Raw genomic sequence first — 27,731 nt, forward strand, 5'->3', positions numbered from 1 at the left:
AGGTTAAGATCTTCAGCTAAGCAAATGTAATGATGTTATAAATGATGCAGTATGGGCACAGTGCATTTGGTTGTGCAGTAGGCCCCGGCTGCGCACGCCAGCTGTCGTACCTAGAGAGTGAATCACATCACAGGAGTTGAGGGTAGTAGCATATGGTCTTTGAAGAGACTTTGCGCATTGTTACCATCTTCACACAAGCCACTGAGCCCGATAGAAAATGCTCTCGTTTTGGAAGCCAGCTGCACACCTCGTCCGGGTAAAATCCATCACCTCACCTGGCTCTTTTTTCACCGCTGTGTTTCGTGTGTGTGACGCAGGGGGCCACCATCAAACGGGACGAGCGCACGGGAGCCATCGTGGTGGCTCGGATCATGAGAGGCGGAGCGGCCGACAGGAGCGGTGAGTTCTGCACGTCCCCGGCCCGTTCCTGCAGTCCTCACACCCCGTTTCTCTCCCTCGGTGTCCAGCTGACACACCGACAGCCATCCGCCAAGCCAAGTGTCTCAGATACCGCCATGAAACAAACCCACAGGCTGTCATCACCAGAGCTAACATGCCTTGTGGCAGCCTGTACCAAAACTGCACTCTGGTGTTTACAGTAAATCTCCCACATTAAGCCTTATAACTTCAGGCCAAATCCTGTCTGTTTATTTTTAATGGTATTCTGTGAACATGTTCTGGGATTCTAGGGCAGCGCTTCTCATTAATCTAAAAGGGAAACTATTCTTGTGTAATAACATCAAATATTTTATTACCTGTGTATGTCTGTTTGTTTGTGTGTGTGTGCGCGTGCGTGTGTGTGTGTGTGTGTGTGTGTGTGTATGTGTGTGTGTGTGTGTGTGTGTGTGTGTGTGTGTGTGTGTGTGTGTGCTTGCATGCTGACCCTTCTTCTGGGTGTGTGCATGTGTGTTTATATATTTGTGTGAGCGTGAGAGTGTGTGTGTGTGTGTGTGTGTGTGTGTGTGTGTGCTGTATGTGCCCATGCTAACCCTAACCTGCTGATGGGTATGTTTGCACTGCAGGGCTGATCCACGTCGGGGACGAGCTCAGGGAGGTAAACGGGATTCCTGTGGACGATCGGAAGCCTGAGGAAATCATTCACATTTTGGTATGTTGCTGTTATCATTGACCTGCTGTTTATAGGTCTGTTTTTGCTCTCTGGCAGCAGATTTACGGCGGGCCTCGCCGTGGCGCAGCTCTTTAATGCGTCTGCCTGGAGCTGTGTGGCCGTTTCATTCCCCGCCTCGCTGACGGCTAAACGGTCGCGTTATTTACAAGGTCGCTCGGCGAAACGCGTGTTCAGAGGGACAGAGGCGCGGCGCTGGATTGTACGACCCGCCAGGAACAGCTATAAGGCCCTGGAGGCTCTGTACAGCCCCTCTTTCGCTGTGTCTGTGCATTCTCTGCTGTGTAGTTTCTCCTGGGAAGCCCCTTCTGTGTAGGCCTTCCTACGCAGTTCCCCCGAGATAATGCTCCCTGTACTGTGCTCGTGCTGTTCCTGTGCTGTTCCTGTGCTCCCTGTGCAGTCTCTGTGCAGGCCCCAGGCAGTCTCTGTGCAGGCCCCAGGCAGTCCCTGTGCAGGCCCCAGGCAATCCCTTGGCCAGTCTCTGTGCAGGCCCCAGGCAGTCCCTGTGCAGGCCCCAGGCAGTCCCTGTGCAGACCTCAGGCAGTCCCTGTGCAGGCCCCAGGCAGTCTCTGTGCAGGCCCCAGGCAGTCTCTGTGCAGTCTCTGTGCAGGCCCCAGGCAGTCTCTGTGCAGGCCCCAGGCAGTCTCTGTGCAGACCCCAGGCAGTCTCTGTGCAGGCCCCAGGCAGTCTCTGTGCAGTCTCTGTGCAGGCCCCAGGCAGTCTCTGTGCAGGCCCCAGGCAGTCTCTGTGCAGACCCCAGGCAGGCCCTGTGCAGGCCCCAGGCAATCCCTTGGCCAGTCTCTGTGCAGTGTCTGTGCTGTCCCAGAGTAGTCCCTGTGCAGTTTCTTTGCAGTCCATATGCAGTCCCTGGGCAGTCTCTGTGCAGTCCCTGTGCAGTTCCCCTGTGTCTCCTTAGGGGCAATGGCACCGGAGGCTCAAGCTGCAGGGTCCCACAGATTTGTGCTGGCATCATTAAAGGCAAAGCCACCCCAGGACTGGTGCAGGGGGCCCTCTTCAACATCAGCTCATTCTGTGAGCGGTTATCGACTGCTTCCCAGGCCACTGTAGGGGGGCCTCTTTAGCATCGGCTCAGTTTGTAAGCAGTTATCAGCTCCATCCCTGTTCCATATAGGTGGACATCTTTAACATCAGCTCAGTCTCTGAGCAGTTATCAGCTACATCCCAATCCAAACAGACGAGGGAAGCGTATGTGAAGGAATCCGTATTTCGCAACACAACATCACAAAAGCACGCACCGGAGGAAGGAAGAGAAAGGTCTGGGAGCGCTTTTGGGATGCAGTCTGCTGTCATCATTCCAGCACCTTGGCTTGTGACAGAACAAGAGGGACTCAAAAAAAAAAAATAGACACAAAAAACAGAAACTGCAGAAGAGGTGGCCCCCCTGGAAACCACACTGCAATCGTAATGCTCACAGTGTTAATGCAGTTAAACACGAATCTGTGTGGGTTTTAACACCAGAGATTAAAGAGGAAGTCTTGTCTTTTCCCTCACCAGTCTTTCCAATTGTTGGCAAACACTGTTTGGAAATTGAGGGACAGAAAAGAGTCAATGATAAATCAATCTGCACAAAGTAACTTTAACTGTGGGGGAAACCCCAGCTCAGTACTTTCGAAAGAGCAAAACATTACTTGAATGCAAGTCTCCCGCTACCATTAATCTCCCAGTTTTAGCAAAGTAACAATTTAAACGTTACACTGTTTATAATTGAAGTCAGTTGGTTAGCCATACATTTTAGTGCAGAGCAGTCACTTGTAAATCTGGCTTTATTGTAAAAAAAAAAAAGAGATTAACGATTGATATAAAACATTTCTTTTGTCTAATGTTTGACAAATGGTGCTTGATAACTGGCTAAATGTCCAAGTGATTCAGATTACTTTAATCCTTGAAATCCCGCCGCAAGTCATTTGTCACAGTTCCTGTTCGCTTGTAATGAAATTGCATGGGAATCACTCAGCACAGTGTAACTGCTGCTTCGTGGTGGTGTGTGAGGAGCATTCATTCATAAGCACACTAAAACACCATCCATTGGAAATTTGGTTACAATTTAGTTTGTTGGCGCCTCTGTAATTTAATGGAACACTTTTAAAATTCACAATGAGGGGTCGAGTGCATACTCTCATACTGGGGTATCCTGGGTAAAAGGAATCCCTGTAATGTCAGACCAGCTGAAGTGCACGTGCACGTACACTCGAATGAAGCAGTCAAGAGCGAGTGAAAGTTTGGCTGTTCTGATACGTGCAAACTCATTACTTGTGCTGTTTTGAGCAGAAGCGTATGGAGCAAGTAAGCAAAAATACCATTCAGGACGTAGCCACCACCCTTCCCTAGTGGCACTCCTAGAGTGTCAGCTTTACATCGGAGTCTCTCGTTGGATTGTTCAGTTTAAATTAACGATGGATGTGTCTCCCCTGTCTGTTCTTTTTTTTTCCCATGTTCAGGCTCAGTCCCAAGGGGCCATTACATTTAAAATAATACCAGCCATTAAAGAGGAGACGCCGAGCAAGGAACCCAAGGTAGGTCCTGCCATAGAGATTAAATCGATTGTGTTACACGCGTGCGGACTTGTGCCGAATGAAATGAAAGGCCGTCTCCTGCTCGCTGCCTCCAGCCCAGCGGTCTGAACGATCTGCCTTACGTCCAGAGGAAATTAATCCGCCGGCTATCGGGGGAGGGCTAGAGGTGGGGAGGTGAGGGCTTGGAGTCTGAAAATCGATGCGTTCTTCTCCCATCTTTGTGTGTGTGTGTGTGCGTGTGTGTGTGCGTGTGTGTGTGCGTGTGTGTGTGCGTGTGTGTGTGCGTGTGTGTGCGTGTGTGTGTGTGTGTTTGTGTGTACGTGCGCTGAAGCGGGCGGGCATCGGTGTGGGTGTGTGAATGCAGTCCTCATGTTCATAGATGATGATGTGTTTTGGGTCAGGAGTGGGGGGGTGAGGGGGATGCTGAACAGCATTTGTGTAAAGTGAAAACCTGCCATTAGTCATTTGGATACATTCCACAGGCAGAGGTCTGATGTATTGTCTTTCGCAGACTTTTATCAATAACAGAAGGCGGCATTTGGTCCCTTAGGTAAAGCTCGGGCGAATGCACACCCTGGAAGATCATCTGTACAGAGTTTGCGTGTGGGTGTTTTTTATGGTTTAATAGTTTTAATATGTCCATTTTAGGCTTTAGTCTGAGCTTCTAATCCACATCAGGGCCAGGGCTATGCCTTCACTGTGCAACAAGTTTTTAACGAATATAATAAGTACCTGTAAGTGCAGCTAATTGGGTACACATGTGTAATAAGCAGAGGGAGGGTAAAGAAAGCTCTTTCAGCAGGGATGGATCAGTGTACTCCTCTGAAAACCCCAAAGTCCAAAGCCAGCACCGAAGTCCTCGACTGTAACATCATTTCACTGCATGGCAAGTAGCACTTGCTAAAATCAGTAAAGTAAACTTTTTCTGATTGCCCCGAGTTTCTCCCTCCGTATGCTTCGGCAGCCCTTGACTGGTAATTTACCGTGACACTCCTGCTTCAAGGAGAGTGAGCTGGACGCTGCGGCTGTTGGTTCCATGAGGGGTGTAATTTCTTCCGCAGATATTTATTAAATCCCCGCCCATTCCTTTTTTTTTTAACACAGCTTTCGTGTAGACAGAGCATCACTGGCAGCCAGGACGAATTAGCCCTCCTCAGATCCTCTTTGTTTGGAAGGATCGCTGTTAGTAACCTGACTTGCAACATCGGGAAAATCACAGAGCGAAACGGCGCGCAAGTCACATTTGGTACCTCTGAATCAGAGGATGTTAAGCCTCGCAACGCTTCACAGGAGCTGACAGGATTTAGTTTTGGGGGGGTGGGGGGTGTTTCTGGCCGGTTCCTCCCTGCGTCTCGCCTGAGTTACGGGGTGGAGGAAATGGCAGCAGGTATTAGACCTGATTGCGCTGACCTTTCCCGGCTAATCACACTAACTGACAGTGAGGCGCTCTCAGAAGCTGGGAAAGTTTAACCCTGCACGCATGCCGCTGACTTGCCTGCGCTGCTTAGCACCGGGCCCTCGGCTGGATCTTCAGTGTCGTCGCGTTCGTGGGGATCCACCCGGGACCGCGAAGGTAATCTGCGATCAATACGATTATTGTTTTTCAATTTGTTTTTTTTTTGTCCTTCTCTCTCTGTCTGTCTCTCTCTCCCTCCTTACAGATGTTTGTCAGGGTGCTCTTTGACTATGACCCTAATGAGGACAGAGCGATCCCATGTAAAGAGGCCGGGCTGGCCTTCAAGAAGGGGGACATCCTTCAGATCATGAGCCAGGATGATGCAACCTGGTGGCAGGCCAGGCACCACGGCGATGCCAACCCCCGAGCAGGCCTCATCCCCTCCAAGCAGTTCCAGGAAAGGTAAGCTACCGAGACCGCGGCGGTGCCGTCCAGGCCGGCCACTCCGTCATACATCCCCCCCCACCCCCCACCCAAAACCAGAACACCCCTCTTCCCCGCCGCCACCTCACCCCCGACACCGTCTGCCACCCAATTACAGGGCCCCGGTCCGGCCTGACCGTGTTTGACTCCTGACAAGCGGAGGAATGAGTTCTTACCTCACGCTGCCAGAATCCTTTGGATTTCCGTGCACGTCTGGCCCGGGAATGAGTAACGACAGAAAATGATAGTGCTGGTGTGGATCCACTTTGGAAAGGAGAGCGCATGGAAAATGGCACACGAGTGGCGCTCGGGCCCGGGCTCGGGCTCGGGCCTCGCTCGCTGATGTGCAACGCAGGAGCACTTTCTTGGCACGGCCCCGGGGGCCCCTGCGAAAAATTCAAAGCCCTCAGATTTATTTCAGCAGCTTTTGAATAGAAGGCATTGTTTTCGTCCTGCGCTCCTTTTTTCGTTTCTTTTTTCTTTTTTTTTTCCTGGTGGATATTTAAGAACGTTTCGTGGTATCATAGCAGAAAGTGTTTATTAATCCCAGACCGGTCGTGAAAACTGATGGTTTTATTGTGCTCTCTCTCTGTCTCTCTCTCTCTCTCTGTCTCTCTCTCTCTCTCTCTCGTTCTTCCTGCAGGAGGTTCGCACTCCGAAGGCCTGTGGCCCTTGTTCAGCCTCAGAAAATCTCAAACCGAAGATCATGTAAGCTCGTATATCAAATGACGGCGAACACAAATCACACCCCTGTAGCCTCTCTTTGTGGAGCAGGTGCCTGCATTTAAGGCAAACAGCCCCTGCATACAGCTCAGAAGGTTAAGATGATGGTGGAGGGTGGGGGGGCCGGGGGGGGGGGAGGGGTGTGCCGTTTTAAGAGAGATAAACCTGGTTGATGGATGAAGGCACTTCATCACTGTCCTCCTTTTCTGAAACGGTTAGATCCTCTAGCAGTCGCTGTGTTCGGGGGGTGGGGGGCAGGGGGGATGTAGTGACGGCCTCTCTGGCCCCCTCTCCCCTGCCGATTTAACGTGGGATTCAGAGCGAGAGGCAGGGATTTGCTGCCCCTCAGGCTGAACTCTGGAAAACCTCTCTGCGCTCTGAAACTAATGAAGAGCGAACGGCCTGATAGGAAATGTGGATGTGATGTGGACGTGGATGTGGCCTCCTCTTTGTTATAAATTATGCCCCATCCTGTCTTACACATTAAAATGTTTTACTGAGTGTGAACATGTTGGCCGTTAGCCCTGGGACTGTGCGGAAATATACAGTCTCACGACAAGGGATTGTGGGCTCGGGCCTCTCCCTGGAAACAGGCACAGTACCTGTAGGCGGGCAGGTTAGAGAGCGTTCAGTGCTGGAACACACAAGTCCCGGTTCAGATGGGCCCTCTCTCCCGCAGAGGCTCGTAACGTGTCCTGGATCCCTTCGACAAACCTGGAAATCCAAGGAGAATCGCGTGGTTCAACACAAAACTCCTACTTGTCCATCTGTCAAACATTACATTATTGTCATTTAGCAGACGCTCTTACACAGAGCGACTCGCATAGTTTTATCCATTTATGTAGCTGGATATTTACTGAGGTAACTCTGGGTTAAGTAGTTTGCTCAAGGGTACAACAGCAGGGTACCGGCGGGAATTGGAGCCAGCAACCTTTCAGTTACTAACCCAGCTCCTTACCACTACACCACACTGCTTCCCCAGGACGCTTTCCCCAAAACACTTCATTTCCGGTGTGGGCCGAGTCCAGTGGCATCATACGTACGCACGGGCTCCTGAGGAACAGCGTCTGAGTGTGTCCTTTATTCCATTTTTCACGTCCATGCTCAACACAGACCTCCCATCAGCGAGGCGCATTCCCATAATCCCGTCAGACGGCTCCCTCTGCATCCTGTCCATCAGCGTGTTGACATTAATCCGGCCGCTAAGTGAGGAGGATAATGTGTGCAGACAGGGAGGGCAGAGGAGGGAAACTGCGGAGGCGCTGAGGCTGAGCAGAATACTGATGGACCGGAGTCTCGCCTTCCGGTAGCGAGCGGTCCGACCCCGTTCCCGGTCACCGCCGGGGTAATAGTCACCCTATGGGCTTGTTCGCAACGACCGCTCGTGTTCCAGTTGCAGTCCCCTCTTGATAAAAGCTGGCCCGGTGCCGCCCTGCCACAGCCAAGTAGCTGAATCTTGCCGAGTAGTTCAGCTTTTACCGGTCGTGAGGCTGCGGTGTTGCTTGAAATTTTAAGAGTCTATATGGGTTTATCCGTACAAAAGATTTGAACGGGGGCAAATTCCAGCCTGTTTAGGTTAAATGATAATGTGCAAAACTTCACCACAGTAGAACCTCCCAATGGCAAAATGGATCATTTCTTTTTAAACTAAAGGGCAGCTGTTTACTCAACACCAAATATTAAGAGTGAACGGAAACATTTCATACTGAACATTTTTTGTGATTTTTGTCATTTGTTTCTTTCAGGTGATCATAACTTTCCAAATTGTGTGAAACATACTGGCAGGTGTAACCGAGTGATGAAAAAGCACTGGGTATTTTATATAGTCAAGGTGTCCCTTATTTATTTTTCTCCTGCATACTGGCAGAGAGCTAAAAAGCGCAAGTCATAAATACAAGACGGCGGAAAAGGGTTAAGAGTTAAAACATGGCACGCTGCCATGCCTGCTCTTCCCGCTGACCGTCAGCTGAAGTGCTCGGAGTGGATGTGTACGTTTGGGAGCGTGTTTGGTAAATAGCGTGCAAGTGGCGCGGCGTAGCAGTGTGAGGGCCCTCCCCCCCGTGGGAGGGAGAAGCCGAAACCTCACCCCAGTTTCAATAATAAACAGTGATCGTACAGTAGGAGCTCCCCCGACGGGCCTCCGAGGATGACGGATGGGGCCGGGGACGAGCTGAGCTCCCGTCATGTGTGCTGCGCTTGTCTCCGCGAGCCTGCAAATGTTTATCTAATGAATATCAGCTTTTGCCCGTGGTGGGAGACAGGGGTGGGGGGCAGCAGCCGGCACCAGCATACGGCAAGCTTGCCGCGCCCGGTCCGAACCGCAACGAGGGGAACTTCCTCTGGTTCAACACTGGCCCTGAGAAGAAGGCCTGTCTGGCGGGGCCTGCGACTCATAAGCTCTTTTTAATTGAAAGGCGCCGGAGGAACCTGTCGGGGGGATCTGACATTTCCAGAGCAGGAGCACCCAAGCCTGCAACAATATTGATCTTGGGCGGCGAGGCAGAAGAGCATCACTTTATTGCTCTGTGCTGCACTCAGGAGATATCAATAGAGGCGTCTCTCCCTGCGTGACGCTCTCTGTGTAAAGACTTTCTGTGCATTGAAAATGACCCCGCCTCAAAAAAAAACCCCAAAGAGGTTCGTTTTAGAGGAGACGTCTTATGAGTTGGGCCCTGTCTTTGGAGAAACGGAGACGGTTGAAATCGTTCTCTTTCACCCAGTGCCTTATTTGAAGGGGTAGCCTCCCTGCTCCCGTTAGCGTCAGAGTTAGCGTGCTCCCTGGCTCACCTCCAGCCATTCTTCTCTCTGCCAGGCCGGTGTGCATCCTGACAGCTTTTTTGAGCATTTTATGGCAGATGTCTCAACACTTTTGACAGTCAGACCATTCAGCTGCTCTTTTTTTGGTCCAATTTTATTGTGAAGGGCCGCGCGCGGCCAAACACCTTGGTGCAGTTATGTCTCTCGATGATGCGTGCCGTCTCCTCCTTCAGGTCCTTATTGTCTTCCCAGACTCCCATTGTCTCGCTGATGAAGATTAAACGTTTTCTTTGGTGTAAGATGTGTCAAGGTAAAAAGCAGTTAACACCAGTTCATCCAAAACCCAATGCAAGCACTTTTTTGGGAGTAAAGGCGTGTAATAAAAATGCAGAAAAATGGCTTACCTGCTAAAGAATAGTGTTCGAATAAAGCTGCATAGTCTGTCAGATTGGGCGCTCTCGTCATCCTGTGGGCAGAATTTATGAAGCGGAGTGCAAATTGTAATCAGATGGGTAGGCCTAATCTACCCCAGATTTTATTAGAAAACCCGGACAGTAAATAAGTCTATCCGATGGATAGATAAACGCATTAAAGAGATTTAATTTCATGTCATCTGGAAAATTCCGCTGGTCTCATCTTGGAAACAAGTTAACAGTTTGTTCAAGCAAGTGCCTCTCCAATGAAAAGGCCTGTGTTTGTTGGCCAAGAAGCTGAGTGACATCAGCCTATATTTCTGTTTCCTCCTTGCGCTGATGACGGGGGGGTTATTTTACAGCCTCGTACCATAACAGGGAGATATCGCTGGCACCCGCACGTCCCAGTTAATCCCCATGCGTGTGAACAGAAAGCGTTCACACTTACTAACACACTCCACTGAAGTCTGTTCAGCTCAGATCCATCTCTGTATGTTTTTTTTTTTTTTTATCCATTACGTTACGTTTTCCCCAGCAGCCTGTCTTATCCAGAGTGACTCGCATAGCATATCATTTTTCTGTTATCCCTTTATATATAACCGAATATTACACATAAGGATGGATATTAACTGGATTTAAGTACCTTGCCCAAGGGTACAGCAGCGGCGGCCCAACCCGCGAATGGAACCAGCAACCTTTGCCGTTACAAGCCGTTGTCTTTGCTGCTGTGCAAATCCATAGCAGTTGTTTTCCGTCCAGCCTGACAAGCTGTCCTGCGTGTCTGTGCCTGATGTACCACAACATCACCTACAGCGTTCTAGCCTCAGTGGTAGCTCTTTCAGTACATGCACCCAGAACTAAATCCAGATGGCTGGTATGTTTGTGTTGCAAGTTGCACTTCATTAACGGACTTGGAAGCAAAGACTCTGCCACTATACTGGATTGTAATTCAAAACCAAAACAAAACAAATCAAAAAAAAGCACCCAAATGAAAAACATCTCATTCTGAATAAGTCATCGTCTTGATTCAATAAACGAGAGAAAGCTTTGCCTACGGTATTGTGTCATAGACTGGCCTAGTAAAGCTAGGTGGGGCAGTCTCTTTAGGGCCAGATGGGTAGCTTGCTTAGTACTAGTGAGGCTACCTCCTTGATGTCAATAGGGCAGCATTCTTAATGTCAGTAGGGCAGCCTCGCTAGTGTCAGTAGGGCAGCTTCCTTAATGTAAGTAGGGCAGCTTCCTTAATGTAAGTAGGGCAACTTCCTTAGTGTTAGCGGGGGCAGTGTCCCTAGTGTTAGTGGAGCAGCTTCCTCAGTGTCAGTTGGAAGGCCTCCTGAGTGTCAGGTATCAGCTTCCTTAGTGACAGAGTGAACCTTCTCCCCAACCGGCACACTCATCTGCAGTGAGGCTGCCCCAGAGAAGGGCCCTATCGGAGTGCTCCGTCTGCTGAGCCGTAAGACTCCTCTACAGGATCAGGGAAGAGAGTTCACCGGAGAGGCCAGATGCAGTGTGCTGTGAAAAGAAAAGGAAATACTGCAAGAGTCCACCCCCCCTCCTCACCTCCACCTCCAAGTCCTGTCTGAGCCCCCTGGATCCAGGAGGGGGGGGGGGGGGGGGGGGTGTTCTCTTTCCCTCTCCACCCTCGCTGCTGCCTATCAGTACGGTGTAACATCCCCAGTGCAAACTAGCATGTCCCGTTCCATTAGGGCCTGTCACAGGCCTTACAAGATCAGCTCCTGCCGCAGTGTGGGCGGACCGACCCCTCTGCCTTACCAAATGACAGGGGCCCTTTGTCATTACACGGCCAGCGCTGGCCGGAGAGAGTAACGACAATAACAGCAGCACAAACTGCTCTCTGAAGCTCCTCTCTTTTTCTCTCTTTTTTCTTTCCCCTTTTTTTTGATGGAAAAATGTCTCCCTTTCTTTCTTTTCTTTTTTTTTTTTTTGGACCTGAAAACACAGTAGTACAGTATGTGTTCCTTTTTAAAAACGACGAGCTTTCTCACCCCCCCCCCTGCCCCCGCTCGGTGTTTTTCTGTTCCATTTTTCTTTCCGTATCATTTTTACATTTATGATTTTAATCCTGTGAAAAATGTCACATGACGGGCTACTGAAAACTCCTTCCCAGTGCATAAATGGCAGGTGGGGGGGGTCCAAGTGCGTGCGTCATCGTGTAGCGGCGTGTTTTTTGTTTTTTTTTTTGTTTTTTAAGCGAGACTTATAGACGTCTCTTTCACACGGACTCTCTCTCTCTCTCTTTCTCTGACATTTTCAGCTTTTGAAGCGCCCTCCAGGAGCTGTTTCAGTCAGAACATCAAATTAGTGTGGAGGGGACGTCATTACGGCCCACGAACACACGCTACACGCGAAGCGGGACGGGGGCGAACAAGAAAGCGATTCAGCTCGGCCCCGCCGTAAGCGGCACTTAAGAGGCGCTCTTAGTACGTTACCGCGGTTAAAAAGCACTTTCCCGCCGATCGCCGGTGACAGCTGTTATGTCTAGACATTACCTGTATCTCGACGCCGCATCTCGCAGGGCCCGGGCACTGTACTCTTTCGAGGAGCGCAACACTGTAAGGCGAGCCGAAAAATATAAGCCGAAGAGTATAGATGCAGAAGTTTTGAACTTTTTGATTTAACCTTGTTTGGCGGAATTGGGACCACATGATGAAAAGGAAGCGGCTTAACTGGATCCAAATGTTGCTCATTGGAGGAGGATACGGGCCCTATTCAGACTCCATCCTGCCTCTGCCATTGCATCATGCGTCTGCGCGTGTCTGACCCCGCCGCGGACAGAGAGCGCCGCTATACTGTGTTACTGTACGCAGATTAACAAGGGGGATTTCTCACGTCTGGCGGCCCTCGTTAAGTTTGGTATTCGTATTGTGTAATGCTTCCCATGAGCTGTGTGATCTGTGTGTGTGTGTGTGTGTGTGTGTGTGTGCGTGCGTGTGTGTGAGCATGCGTGCATATGTGTGTGTCTCAACATATGAGTGTCTGACCGTGTGTGAGCTTGTGTGTGTGTGTGCGTGCACGCGTATGTGTTAGCGTGTGTGTGTATGTGAGTGTGCATGCACAACAGTGTGTGTTTGTGTGTGTGTGTGTGTGTGTGTGTGTGTGTGTGTGTGTGTGTGTGTGTGTGTGTGTGTGTGTGTGCGCGTGCATGTAACACTGAGTCTTCATTCAAGTTCCCAAAGAGTTCAGTGCGTTTGAATCAGGGCCCAATCTGCAATAAGAATCATGTGTTGTGTCATTGTGTGCCTCATTTAAGGTTTTAACAATATTCTGTTGTTCTTTTGTTTCTTTGTTTTTTTCTTTTCTAAGATGATGTTGCTGTTGAATGTGGTAGGTGTTCCTCCTTTACTCCTCTTTTGTTCGTTTGGCCCTCCTCTCACATCCACACTTCATTTTACCTTTTTATTTGCGCCAAATTTAACAAATTCTCATTTCTTTCTTTCTTTTTGTTTGTTCTTGCTTTGCATACGCTTTCAGCAGAGGAAATCGAAGGTACTTCTTCTCGGACCGCCTAACCCCGCTTACCCATTGGATCAAAGCTCATTGGCTCAGGGGGGAAACACGGCACCCAATCAACCAGGACGTGCTGATTGGTTCCCTCTCAGTGCCTTGCTGTGTAGCGTAGCGTGTCTGTCAGACGGGGAGGAACGTGGCCTCCTTTGTGTAGCTTCTGATGTCTTGTCTTGTCGTCTCTCCATCTCAGCCGATTCACACAAACAGACGACCTGGGGTGTCTGTTCGCCCAGAAATTTTCATGTGAAACTGCAGTTTACTGTTCATGCCCCAGATCCCCACCCCCCCCCCCCCCCCCCCACTTTTCATCCTTGTAACTTTATCATGCCAAATGCCCAGAGATGCGGCTAGCACATTTACGTGTTCCCCGGGCCAGTGCATAAACCATTCCACTTATGGTGACGTGGCCACTGTGATGCTTCTCAACGGAGGCTGCGTGCCAAGCCGTCACGTCAGTGTGGCAGCAGACTGCATGGCTGTGGGGAAAAAAAAAAAATCTGTGCCACGCGTAGCGCCACCTACATGTCAGAGAGGGAATGGCAAGTCATTCATAATGCGGTGCTCAAAGTACCGTGCAGACACCTCTGCTTGTCTCTGTGTCTCCCGTGACGTGTTGTGCTGTAGTGCGTAGTGCCTGTGGGTCGCCCGCCTTTGGTGGTGTCGTGTAGCCGGAGGAAGACACCGTGTCACTTCCTGTATCTGTGAATGTTCTGCCTGGCCTCTCTCTAACTCTTGTGCTCCCTCTCTGGTCGCTCTGCTCTTCCCCTCTCTGTGCCCTTACACTGTACCCAGAGGACGCTGACTATGGTGCCTATATAAGCGGATTCCACATAGGTGAGACACCTGTTTCCACTTTCTGTGTCCCCTCCCCCTCTCCCTCTCCCCCTCCTCCTCCCCCTCCCCCGTCAGCCCCTTTCTAACCCCGCCCTGGCCCCGCCCCCTGTGACTGTGTGGTAGCGGTACTAACAGCAGTGCGGCTGTACTGTAGCAGTGATACTGTGACCCTCATCTGTGACGTGGTGTGTGAACAGAGGCTCTTTTTGTGCGCCCCACTTCCCGCTTTTCTCTCGTTTCCTGCCCCCCGTCCCTGTCCCCCTCTTTCTCTTTCTCTCTCTCTCTCTCTCTCCACGGTGCCCCCAACAAAGTTTGTTTTTTGTCTTTGTGAACGAGCGTGATGTCGTGCCGTGTTCAGTTTTCGCCCCCGCTCCAGCGCTTGACAGTTAATGGAACAGAGCTGTTTGTCTGGTGTGTTGTAAGTGTAAGTCTAAGACACGTGTTTAACATCTCCGCTAATGAAATCTGATGGCCGCCCTTGGTCATGCAATTCCACTGTAATGGCTTTGTGCTTGGTGTTGTCTCCTGCTGGGAAGAGTATGAGCTTTTTTTCTCTTTTACTTTGTCAACATTAACGTGATATTCCAATATTAGACAATTGGCACAGGAAATGAGTACAACATGCTGTATTCAGAGTATTTGCGGAGTTCGGAAATGTTTGGAAAAACACATTTAAAAAGCTGAAAGAAGCAGTGCCACTGTGTATTGTAGTATCTGTAAATCAGATATTTTCTCAATATCAGTGTTTTTATTATCTTTCTTTTTTAACCCCATCAACGCATGCACTGAGCTCCAAACCCTGACTGAAGTTGTCTGTGAGCGTGATATGCTTCATGCACTGACCGTCGTCCACAAAAGCACACTACAGTTTGATGGTGAAGCTTGTCATATGATTTGCTTCCAATCACATGTCAGTAATAATTTTTTTTTTTTATATATATTCATCTTTATGGTCTGTCAACACTTACCTGTGAACAAAGGAAAGCTTCTGCTCATCAGTGATACGTACATTTGGGACTGAGGAGAGGAGCGTGTTTTCTGTAGCCCTGTAGCTCTCAGCCTTAGCGCTGTGTGCTCTTTGGCTGCCCTCACGCCCTGTGTATGTTGTTTGTAAATGAGAAGTGCATTCGGGTAAACGCGACGGTTTCCTCGCCGCTCTCCGTTTTTGGACGAGCCGCCCGGATCTTTCCCGTCGAACGCGGACTCCCTGAGGACGATTGGCAGCCCGGACCTGTTTTATAGCAAGCGCAGACGCTGTTTTCAATTCCGCTTTGCGTGCGGAAAATGCTATCGTCTTGTCATTACCGCTGTCACTTTCCGGACAAATCATAAGTTAGCTCACTGGGGCGACACGCTCCGGCGCTGGCTGCTTCTCCCCAGCACCCCCCCCCCTTTTTTTTAACATAGCCACACCTACTGCGCTGTGTTTTGTAAGGCGGATACAAGGCTGAGGTCATGCACTGGTTTGGTTTCTGGATGCTTAAAGCATGTTCGAGAAGTTAAGTTAGAATTTTTTTTTCCTTTTTCTCCTTCTTCATTTCACAGACGATCCAGCACTCTTTTAAGTTTAGACTTAAAGTGGCCTGGCCATCTCTGCCAAAGTCAATCAGGGTGTTGTCATTCAATAGGGATAACCTTTTAAGCTCCGTCCGCAAAGCCTCCCTCTCTCTCTCCGTCTGGGCCGTCCCTACCCTGCTGCGTCTAACCTCAACCTTTTCATTTTTCTGTTAAGGCGCGACCCAAACATCGGCCCCGGGGTTCCCAGAACAGTTAATGGTATTCACGTGTTCAACAGTAAATTCTGTCACAGGCCGGCTGCAGTCGGCCCGGGAGAGCCCTGCAAAACAACAAACAGGATTCGTGAGTTTCACCACTGCACAATCTGCCTGCCAGCACGATTTGAATAGAGACACGCGATACTTTGTAGCGTGAAAACAGGAGAGATGCTTTCGCGATGCGCAAAGTTATTTTGAATTTGCTCTCCGGGGATGGTTACTCATCTGTCTTCGTTCTCTCTAAACGTAAAATTATTACCTCTTAATGTGCTTAATTGGAGCTGAGATCACCCGATCACCCCTGCCTCTCTCTAACCCCTCCACCTGTCTTTCTGGTGAAATTACTACCTTCGGGACTGGGAAGAAAACGATTGAGTTTAGGGCAAACGGCACTAAAGGGGCATTGAGGTATGCAGTCTCCCGAGCAGCATTCTAGTACTTTACCTGTAACACGTGTGTGTTTTTTTTTTTTTACTCCTGCATACCGATCAGCAGGTCCTGCAGCGCTCTAGGTCTCTGTAGGAAACCCTTCTGTTGTGCCAGAGATTTGAGGGGAGAAGCTGAGGCCCTGTTTTTAAACTTTAAACACCGTTATGGGACCCTGGCTCGAGCAGGAGTGATTAAGACGGCTATTAAGAAGCCTGGCCGCAGAGGTCTCATTCTTTCTATAGGGAAGAAGCCGAAAAGGTGATTTCCCTAAGATTTGTGTGCGAATCGTGATTAATTTTTTCAGAGGGAGATGAGTGACAAGGTTCAGATTCTCTGCCGTGCGCAGAGATAATAGGTACCGTAACTGTGTGAGCTGTAATCATCATCAATAGATCCTGCAGAAAATTGTGGGTTTCGGTGAGGGGGAGAAACCTGGAAAAGGTATCAACTCCTGAATCCAATTAAAGCATGCAGTTATGGAAAAACAGAGACACGGTCAAATAAAAACGCTCCGCTTCCAAACCTAGATTATTTCATCTGTCAGTGGGTTCACAACTGGGAGACAAAAGGTGGGGTGAAAAAATCAGTTGAAGATTTGAACACTATATCATCTTCTACATTTTTGGCTCGGATTTTAGGTTGCCGATATTTAATGTATGTGGGTAAATAAGGCGAATTTTATGTGAGTAATGGGTTCGCACATTCTTTGAGGTTCAATTACATTAAAATGGTGTTTTTCACGTAGTTTTGCTCCCTGTGGAGGTGTGTGTCTCATTTCACTGCATTTAATGGGTTGATTAAGATTCCAATCCTGTAGAAAGCTATGTGAAAATGGAGCACCTCACAGGCAACTTTTTCTTAAACAAAAACCTTTGAGGAGGAAAAGTGTTCTCTTCCTGTTGGTTTGAAAAATGCCTTCAGAAAAAACTCAAAAGAGAAACAGTAAGAGAGATTGTGTGTGAACAAGGTGTGTATAGGATAGAATCCCCCAGCGATCTGTATTGGGACCTCTGTTCATACAGAGAGGAAGAAATACTTGAGGCACAAGTAATAGATTCCATTGTCAGGATCAAGACATTGTGTTAGGGCAGCAAAGAAAGAAAATAACATACTAGGACCATATAGCAGATCATAAAGACTGTGAATCAAAATAGTTATATTTTAAAGGATACAGTGCCAATACAACGACCAAATTCAGAATACTGCATATGAGTTAATTACCACATTGTAAAAATGATGTAGAAGTTCTTGACAAAAGTACGGAGAAGAGCAGCATGAATAGTTCCCTGTCAGGGAGAGAAGACATCAGAATTTATTTGAAATTCACAAGGGATTGATGCGGTGGCTGGCAGGGGCTATTTAGTGGTAGGTTCTTTGAACAGACCCACAGGTGGAAATATTAAAGTAAATTTCACATTGACACTAGAAAGTGCTTTACACAGAGAGTTATAATTGCATGGAATAAGTTTTCAGGATTTATAGTGGAGTTGTGGATTCTGGGATTCTTCCAGACCAAGCTTGACACAGTGATAGATTTGTTCTGGATTATTGGCGGATGACAGGCTAAGATGGACCGAGAGGCCTGTTCTCGTCGTTAAACCGTGCTCTCATTAGCTCGTACGAAACGGTAGCATTCCAGCGCAGGAAGACTTTTTTCAAAAGGCTGTCAACGGCCGCTCGCTGACACGCGGCCGCCGAGCCAGCACCAAGGCCCTGCGCCTCTCCCGGGGGGGGGCCAGCCGTCCGTCGCAGCTCGACGAGAGCCCCGGGACGAGGCAGCTTACCCCGGCGATCACGTGTCTGCTGAGCACCTCTACGATCAGGCGGCCGATTGATGAGACAGACAGGAAGGCGCGCGTTCCGGCTCGGCATTCCTGGCACGATCGGGGGCCGCGCGGCGGTCTGAGACCGGCTCGGGAGCCGTGAGAAGACAGCGGGACGTGCGTGTGCCCGGTTCCCTCCGTAAATTAGGCAGCATTCATACCAGACATTCCTCCGCCCAAAGAGCTTGAGAAATACGGTGGGTGGCAGGAAAACAAATATCGTTTTGATCAAGCCTGCATTTCTCGGCCAGAAAAGGTTTGAGTGGTATAATACTCATGCTCGTAACGCTTGGGAAAAGGTACCGCTTTCCATGATATTAGCAAATAGCTGCCTCTATCCAGACTGTTTTCCTTTACATCCACACGAAACACCTAGGGTTTGATAAATATTGGAGATATCACCTGGGGTTTGATACATATTTCAGATATTGCCTGGGTTTTGATACATATTTGAGATATCACCACTAAGTACAGTACATTTTTTTTCCTTTGAATGAACATGAGGTTTTATGTCTTTTCCTGCTAGGAGGCAGGAGTTTTCCCTAAAACAGGGAATTCATTCATGACAGCAAAGAGATGGCCTCAGACCCAAGGGATTGGTAAAAACGCCCCTCACTACAGAATCTGGGGGGCCCCCCAAGACCAGAGCATGTTTAAATTTCAATACAATTACCATCAGTGCGGTGGCGTGTGGAGTATGATTTCCAGATCGAGGGGAAAAGCAAAAAGCCTGCTGTGTTGTGTGAGATTTCAGGAGGGAGGTCTCGCCACCCATAAGCCCTTTCGCAGATGCTCGCAGGGGAGCGGGTGAAGGCGACACATTGGTCCATCTGACAGGGTCCCCCCCCCCCCACACACACACACAGCTGTGCAGAGGGATGGGCCGATTCCCTTTTGAACCCCGCAGTGGGCGGACGCATTGGGACGGCGTTTTCCTTTTCCCAAAACATGGGAGTCTCACGCTGTGGTAATGTGCTGGCCCCCGCTGGCCATTGTAAACATCGGTGCGGCTGAAAACCCTGAGGGGCACACACACACACACACGCGCGCACACACACACACACACACACACGCACTCGCTCTCCCTCCTGGTGGTCATTGGAGGAGTGGATGGACATCCAGACTCGCTAAACACTTTTTTTAGGGGAGGGGGGTTTGGGGGGGGGTTTGTTTCACAACAACCAGTTGTTTTCCAGAAGGAGACATTTCCTGCAATGACAGCATAAATGGTGCCATTTACTCTTTCGGAGAAAACTAGTATTTTTTTTCGTTTGTGCATGGTCCTCTGCACCCGTCGAGGTACCATGGATAACAGTGTGGGAAAGCCTTCAGGGTGCCATCTCCTCTGCCTTCTCTGGGACGTCTGAAATAGTCTTTAACAGATTTTGAAACAACAACTGGTGCATATAATGAGAAAAAGAGCACATAATGGTTACCACATTTCGTGCCCGCTTTGCTGCAGGCCGGGTAAGTGTTGCAGTGATAAACCGCACATTCGCGTCAAGCGTAACGCTCACTTAATCTAATGCCGCGAGAGAAAGTTAATTCTGGAGCTGTCATCCCCAGTCGTCCGTCTTCGGCGGGGGCTCCTTCTGACTGCCAGGACGGGTCGGTACCTGTCAGCGCGTCTCTGGAGAAAGCGATGCGCCGCACGGTGACTTCAGCCTCCGAAACAGCTCCCCAACCCCCCAGCCACGGGCCCACTGCCGCCAATCGCGCGCCAATTACATCACTCTCAAACCGCCACCTACAACGCCAGCGCTGTCCGAGCCATGACTGCGGCATAATCATCCATGCTGGCTGAGGTATCCGGGTCCCTTCAGGCCTGTGGCCCTTCGTTAAAGTCACTGGAAATCTGCGGCAGCTTAGTTTTGTTGCTTGTATGTGATCTTTTTTTCCCCCCCAATGGAAAGGTAGCAATGTACCTTTCATGGAACACCACTGACAGGAAACCCAGAAGCTAGTAAGCTATTCGCTAGGCATGGGGGGGGGGGTTTCGCATTTTTAAATTTCCCGCGTGGCTGTGAGATATTACGGAGGGTAGAAAACGGGCATTGCTGCGGTGATGGCAGCAAGCGTGTTTACACCGCGCGGGGTGTGGGGCGGGCTTAGCCCTAAAACGCATCACGTGGTGGCATTTCGAGGCCCGTTGTCAGGGGTGCTGTCGGTAGACCGGTCTCTGAGCTGTGGAAACCATCGGGAGGCGTGTGAGTGCTTCCCCTCTGAGGAAGCACCTCTGGTACCATCACGGTCTCAGATGGATGCTGGGACAGCCATGCGCTGCCCTGTCTCCTGTCTGCACTGACTGTCCAATCAGACCCAGGTCCACAGCTACACATTCCCCAACTACTGCCATGGCATCAGTTTACCCAGAATACAGAGTGACACATGCCCAAACACGGAGACTTCAATGACAGAGGCAAATCCAAAGAAAATTGAGTCTTTTTTTTTGTTTTGTTATTATTCTGGATCAAATTAGCTGTCCTCCCTTGGTTTTTAATTCTGCCCCCATCAGTAACAGAGCCGATTGGTTTTTCGTGCGTGAGCTTTTTGACTGATTTACGCCACATAAGCCCGACCGCAGGGAGAGGTTACCTTATTATTTGGATGGAGCTGTCTGGAAGGGTTTAAGTGATTCTGAAGGGCCAAGATTACGGCAACCGGCCGTCTGCTCGGGAGCGGCAATTTGTATCGACTGCCTGCAGCTGAGAGCAGTAGGAGAAGCCCAAGCACCTGCCCGCCCAGCAGAGACAAACGGATCCGCTCTGACAGAGCCTGCCAAACGCCGCCGGCCGCCTCTGACCTCAGCGGCCCCCCGGCGCATCGTCATTATGCAAATACAGCGTTAATGTTGCGTTCTCTGCGCAGACCATCCCGTGGGCTCACCGTCAGGGGTAAACAGGTGCAATCGTAACTTCATCCAGACCTCTTCCTCATGACTCACTCGGCAATAGACTAATCAGTGCATTTAAAATTAAACAAAAAAAAAAAAAAAAAAAAACGGGATGAGTAATGGTTGTCATTTCTGTCGGATGACGTAATGCACGTTTTTTTTTAACGGCATCGTTCCATCGATGTCACATGAGGATAAACGTCCCTCTCCCCTGCCGAGCGTTGCGTGGTTATAAACGGGTGGCGCGGCCCACCGTGCCCGCGGTGGAAAAATCCGTCCGCATGTTTGCCGTAACACGATACCCGTCCCAGGCTGTACACACACACACGCGTGTGTGCGCTCTATTGCACTTTGGGGTTGTTTGACTTACGGCGTGTTTCATATGCTGCACAGCGAAGGTCTGCTTTGTCCCCCTTATTAAGTGGCTGTTTGGAAAGAGCAGGCTCAGAAGAATGTAGCCTCTCTCCCTCGCCCATCTGCAGAGTGCTAGTGGTTTCTCGGTGTTGTGGAAAGTATTAAGAGGATTGGATCGGATTTTTTTTCCCCCCTTTCCAGCCCATAATTTTCATGCTGCCTTAATCTGTCTTGGGCATCTTGCATCATATTCCCGAGTTCATTAATCACTCTAAAAAAAAAGAAAAAAAGAAAAAACCATGTCCTACTGCCTTGTGCAGAAATTGGATATTAGGTGTCTTTGGTTTGGGGATTTTGGTTTAACTAGCATCTGTCATAAATGCGAAACCGTGCTCCTCAAATGAAGGGTGCGTTTCGTCTTTCGATACTGCCGTTCGTCATTAAAACCAGGCCCTCGTGCTCTGAAATTATGTTCGAGGAAGGCTTTGCGGTGGCAGACCTTTTTAGACGCACGGGGCATGATAAACCGATCAGACATGGCAGGAACGGTAAAAAGTGCCCCAATCAAACCGCCAAAGGGCATTCCCCCTCTACAAAGAAAGTAATAATAAAATAAAATAAAAATCACAGCACGGCAATTTTGCGTTTTGGACAAGCATGAAGCAACTGGCAGTAAATTCGCATAGCAATGAAATATAGCAATTTAATATATGGCAAAAAGAATAGGTTTAGACTCCCCCCCCTCCCCCCTCTCCCTCTCTTAGCTCTCAAAGTGACCTCGTGGTTGAGAGCAGAGAGAAGGTCAGGGCGCTAAAAACATGCCAGACACCAGGCAGAACCGAAAAGACGAATGAATCACGTCTGCGATGTGGGTGGAAAAGCTACAGGTACAGAGCATGACTGGCTCTAGAAACGTATAGGACCACACAGTAACTTTTTTATGTTCCTGAGAATACGAGAGTAACCTCACCATGCAATGAGCTATATAAATGTATGCATCCATTGAGTGCTTGAGATTTACGGTGGGGGGAAAAAACGTGCTTGAATATTAAACCCAGGGAGATCGTGTAAGTTGACGTGTTATATACCTGCAGTAGTTGCCTCTGTGGAGCTGCTGCTTGGCTAGTGCTTGGTGTATCAGAACAAGAGACTGTGTGGGGACTACTTTTTTTTTTTTTTTAATTCGTTTTGCAAATAATCTCATGAGTTTCAAATATCTCATCACTCATGTTTGTGTTTTTCCCTGTTTTAAGAAGTTTGACAGTTGACTCACCTACAGGGGCAGGCTCACACACACAAACGCACACACACACACACACACACACACACACACACACTCATATAAATACATCTCTTTCTTATTTAATAATATCGACTTATAATAATATCGACTTTTTTTTAAATTATTTTTTTTAGCGGGTCTGAGGAGGAGCTTCCGCCTCAGTCGGAGGGACAGGAAGACCAACAAGTCCATGTACGAGTGCAAGAAGAGCGATCAGTACGACATGGCCGACGTCCCCACCTACGAGGAGGTGGCCCCCTACCGCAGGCAGCCCGGGGCCCGGCACAGGCTGGTGGTTCTGGTCGGTGAGTGTGAGATGGCTCGTGACCCCTACGCCAGGGATATTGCGCTTGGCACGGATCGTGCCCTCATCGTACCTCCTGCACACAGGCTCTCTCTCTCACACACGCGCACACACGCACACACACACACACACACACACACACACACACACACAGTAGGAGCACCTCCTGCAGAGTCTGCAGGGAGTCTGATAACATGCCAAAAAGGTGGAAAAGTGTTTGGCAGAGTTTAGGCGTGCTTCTGATGAAAGTTTCGACTCTAGTATAATGGTCCGATTGAGACAAACCTCTGAACCCTGGCTAGTGTTCTTCATTTTTTATTTTCTCGGGAGGGGGTGCAGCAGGGGTTGTGTGTGTGTGTGTGTGTGGGGGTGGGGGGGATTTTTTGATAAAGATTAAAAGTAAATGAATCTGAAAATGTACATTATGAATAATACGGGCTCTGTCCTTTCCTCGAATGAGTGCTGCTCAGAGCTGCGGAGGTCCAGACTGACCGGGCCTCTTTGCGGTGAACGCAAAGCGCTGTGTACGCATGGACTTTGTCACGTTCCGGCCACGTCGTCTGGAGTGTTTAATTCACCCATTTTCCTGCCAAGCTGTCAGGCCCGAGCAGAGGATGCCTCTCCCGAAAGCACTTTCTTTTTTTTTTTGCCCCTCTTGATCACTCTAATGTAAATATTTTCAATTAAGTTCCGTAATTTGGAGGACACCTATGGATAATTTCAGAGCCAGCGAAGCGTGAAGGAGAGGTGAGATCTGCTTTATGTTTTTCTGCTTTCTTTGCTCCCCCCGGAGTCCCAAACCTTTTTTTTTTTCTTTTATTTTGGAGCAGTCTCTCTTTTTAGGAGCCGTTTTAAATCGCGGGCTCCAAATGAGGCAGGAGAGCAGGCGTGTATGTGTTCCAAACATGGCGGAAGCGTGTCTGCTTGGCTTGGCCCCGTCGACTTTCCATTCAAACGCACCACATTCTTTTCATTGTTTTCGTTCACATTAGACATTTAAATCGCCTTAAGGTGTTTCTTCATTGGTGTGGATATTTGAAAAAAAAAAACACTAATGAATTTTTTTGGCTCCCACACTTACTAAAAATGATATTTGTGACTTGGGATCATTTTCAGAGGGTTCTCTAGGAAAATCAAGATTCTTATCTGTGACTGTAAAAACAGCAGTTGATTGTATGAATAAATCTGAGCACCAAATATATAGTTTCCTCACCCGTTGTAAAATGTTTTAATTTGAAATGTAACATAATTCTTCCAGAGCAAACCAGGTCATGTATTGGGTCATTTCACACATGTATTACCCCACATATTTTTAAGCTTTTTTTTCCAAAAGCTGGGAGCAAAATTACTTACAGCAACCATATTAACTATAAAGTTGGCTCATCTTAGTTTAGATGTAAAGGGTAGCAGGGCCATTTGAACAGACCAAGGCTTCTCTCGTTGGAATGTATGGGTTAGGCCTAAAGGCCTCTCAAGGGCCCTCGACTGCAACAGCATCAGATCTAGTCAGCATTTAGCCTGGAAGTTATTAAGTCTGAATATTAAAGGCTCTTTCTCTAATGAGGGTAGTAATGAGATCTGACACCTTTACTGGCAGTTGTTTAACTCGGTAATCCGTAAGTACAGTATTAAATTCCTGATAGGTCCGGAAAGTGGGTCAGAAAACACGATATAAAATTAAATATAATCGAGAAACAATTGGAGAAGAAAAACACTGAAGTGGACCGTAATTGCTACACGTGGGTTTTAAAGGTTTGCTGTTGTGTCACATTGTTAAAGCCGAGTTAAACAACAACACACAAAGAGTTGCTTATTTCTCCTCCGGCGATAACCCCAGGGGAGCACTCTAGCTGTTCTCTTTAATGAATATGACAGTCTGCATTTTTGGCACACAGAAGCTTGGTTTGGAATTTCAAGTTAATCCGTGTCTGCGGCGTTTTTAAGAAAACTCTTTGCCATATATCAGAGGTAGCAACAGCAGCAGCGCAACCGAATGATGGGGGGAAAAAAAAAAAGTGAAAAATTATTTAATGAAATTGCGCAAGTGCAAGGAAGCATGGGCCATTTTTCATACGAACAGGCATGGCTGCTCATTGCGAGCCCTGACGCAGGCCGGCCCGGGTGCCAACATCCGCGGGAAACCGCCGAGCTTCGTTTCGAACAAACAACTTTGTCACTCCGGCGAAGCTTGGAGCGGGGCCGCCCGCGTACTGTCTACCGCTGCGATACGGGTCATAAAAAGCATGTATCGCCACGCTCCGCTGACTTTAACACCTACAACAACATTAAGAGCACCGGCTTGCTCGGTGATACATTGCGTTTTTTTTTTTTTTTTTTAAATAGCAGCACCAAATTCCACTTGGTTCCTTGTAGCGAATTTGAAAAGTAACTCCGTTTCCTTGGCTCAATAAATCCACGCTTGGGCCGCGCTGAACTTTTTCGAGAAAAACTCTGCAGGATTGATTGCTGTCTTCACGCAGACGTGCGCCGTTCGTGCAAAAAAAAAAAAAAAGCCAAACTGCACTTTGCAAAGCCAGCTGAGGCCATCGGTTCGTTTAACAACATTTAAGCGGAATAAATCTGCCAAACGCCCAGCTTTTATCACTTAACGCACGTGTGACTCTGGACCATGTGTGACCAAGCAGAAATTAGGAAACCGAAAGTTCAGAATGTTTATTGTCAGCGATAAAGGTGCTGGTGTGTGGCGGTGGAGATAACCCGTACTGCAAACCGCGGCGAAGCCCCCAGAGCGAGGGTTAAAGAGCCCTCTTTTGTGTTCACAGCTGCTTTTCTGACTCCAATCGATCAAACCCCACTCAACAGGAGGTTAATTTGGACAGCACATTGAAGAAGATAGCGCGGGGAGAGCGATACTCTCCCAGGAGTGAAACGGGACATCGTTAGCGTTCGCTAAGCTTTTCCCCTTTCGTTGTGTGTGTGTGGCTTTTTTTCTTCAGTCCTACATCAGTGACAGAGCTCAATGTTCGTTTGTATTAAATTTTGCCCTGCAAAACACATTTGCCGTGAAAAGGAGCGCTCAGTGAGGCGAACGCATTTAATGGGTGATTAGAATGACAAGCATTTCAGGAATCCCGCTTAAATATCAACGGTCCCTTTGTGCTGGCGCTCAGAACCGGGGTACGCTGAACCCAAGCGCACGCTGCTGCTCGGCAGTCTGTCCGTGTCCTCGCTATTTAAAGAACACGGATACCCGGGGTCCCCTCAAATGAGTATCAGATGGGTTCTCATTCCCACTGAAGTAATGCTGCTTTCGGGAGGCGGGAGAGGTTCGGAGGCAAGTGCGCCAGGGCTTGTGTTTTGGAAATGCGCGGGGCTACGGAGCCGCAGACAAATCAATATCGCATTCACCCCCCCGCCGCCCTCCTCTGCCCCCCCCCTTCCTCCAGCCCGAGTGATGGAAAACACAGCTGACTGGTGGGATGAAGGCCTTGTTGATTTTTCAGGCTGTTCAGGGAAACACAACAAAGTTGTCTCCTTGGCAGGCTGTGTGTGCGTGTGTCGTCTTTTTTTTTTTTCCCCCCTCTCCCACACACACAGACACACAGCCATATTTACAGTACTGGTAGTAGGCCCTCGGCCGTGGGCCGTTCTCATCCTCCCAGCAGCGGCGGCCGTAGGCGCGGAATCGCCGCGTCCTGCCGCATCTGTAAACACCATCACACACGTGCTGAGCCCAGACCAGCGGACGATCTGTCAGTGTCCGTCCCCTTGGCCCGATCCGACGGAAAAAGGTTTTCACGTTCCTGCGGCCTGCAGGTCCTGACTCCGTCTGCCATTTTCCTCTTCTCTTCATTTGCGGGATCAAGGGGGGCCTGCGCCGTTCTGGTGAGAGTGATGTCTTTTAATGACCGCCATGTTTCATTTCTCTTTCTGTTTGCACTCCCCTTCCAGGCCCGACGGGGGTGGGTCTGAATGAGCTGAAGAGGAAGCTGCTGATCTCGGACCCCCAGCACTTCAGCGTCACCATCCCACGTGAGTCTGAGCCTCGGCCGGGGAGGGGGGATTGGGGGGGGTGGAGGACCAGTCTGTCCTAGACCCACCTGTCGCCCCTTTTCCACTTGTATGCTGTACCCTGAGGTTCAGGAAATATCTCGTGTCCACTATCTGACACCCCTGCGAAGCAGGAACTGTCAAATTTCTGGTCCTATAACTTATCTAGCGCTATTTCAGCAGTTATTTATTGGTGGAGACCATGGGTAGGTGGTCATATAGTCATATGTCATATATAATCTTCAGACATAAGTTTCCACAGTTCTGTATTTCTGCTGCTAATATAGATATGGATCTACATGAACATAGGTAAACACAGCATCCACACCTGTACAGGAAAAACATAGACGCTCCTATGTCATGATAGCCAAGAGGCACTGTGATTGTTTTGTTACTAGCGTGGGGGCTAAATGCGCATAGGTCTCTGAGTGCTGTGTGCATACATAAAAACGAGGGATCAGCGTGCCCGTGTGGCTGATGATGAGGGATCCAGATGCACATATTTCACCATGACCGTCTTTGCTTGATAGCGAGGTGTCCACACTCACATATTTCACTCTGATCGCATGCGCGTGGTTCACTGAGAGTGCGTGTGGGGAATAGTGAAGGAAGCATGTATGTGAGTTGCTTTATGGTTGTGTGTGGTTAGTCCTGTGGGTGGTAATTAGATATGGTTTGCTGTGATTGTGAGGGGTCCATAGTAATTGTCAGTGGTTTGTACTGATTGTGGTTTACAATGATTGTGGATAGTGAGACTACATTATGGGGAATCGTTAATAGTTTGAGGTCCACATGGGCATGATTTACAGTGAATGAATAAGGAGAGAAGGGACGGTTGGGATGGTTTAATAGTGAGTGGTCCATATGATTGTGTTTGGTTAATACTGAGGGGTCCGTGTGTGTGTGGTTCTCAGTGATTGTGAATAGTCAGTAGTTCAACTCCATGTGCACATGGTTCACGGTAATTGTGAGTGATTAATAGTCATGGGTCCACATGCGTACGGTTCACAGTGATTGTGAATAGTTAACATCTTAGGGTCCATATGACTGTGAATGGTTAACAGCT

At 48.9% G+C, this 27,731-nt stretch overlaps 1 protein-coding gene across 2 annotated transcripts in view; it reads left to right on the forward strand.

Moving 5' to 3' along the window:
• mpp7a (membrane protein, palmitoylated 7a (MAGUK p55 subfamily member 7)) overlaps positions 1-27,731 on the forward strand; it is an 89,126-nt gene that overhangs the window by 49,421 nt on the left and 11,974 nt on the right. The window contains exons 6-14 of one of the 2 annotated variants that reach the window (XM_036520656.1): positions 318-399; positions 1,023-1,108; positions 3,586-3,660; positions 5,322-5,518; positions 6,183-6,247; positions 12,757-12,777; positions 13,753-13,794; positions 22,485-22,655; positions 26,567-26,647. In XM_036520656.1, the coding sequence (XP_036376549.1) occupies positions 318-399; positions 1,023-1,108; positions 3,586-3,660; positions 5,322-5,518; positions 6,183-6,247; positions 12,757-12,777; positions 13,753-13,794; positions 22,485-22,655; positions 26,567-26,647 (820 nt within the window). The remainder of the gene's footprint in view (positions 1-317; positions 400-1,022; positions 1,109-3,585; positions 3,661-5,321; positions 5,519-6,182; positions 6,248-12,756; positions 12,778-13,752; positions 13,795-22,484; positions 22,656-26,566; positions 26,648-27,731) is intronic. The other variant, XM_036520657.1, reaches the window with a different exon arrangement.

Source organism: Megalops cyprinoides, chromosome 2, assembly GCF_013368585.1.
Source record: "Megalops cyprinoides isolate fMegCyp1 chromosome 2, fMegCyp1.pri, whole genome shotgun sequence".
In the NCBI taxonomy this organism is placed as follows: Eukaryota; Metazoa; Chordata; class Actinopteri; order Elopiformes; family Megalopidae; genus Megalops; species Megalops cyprinoides.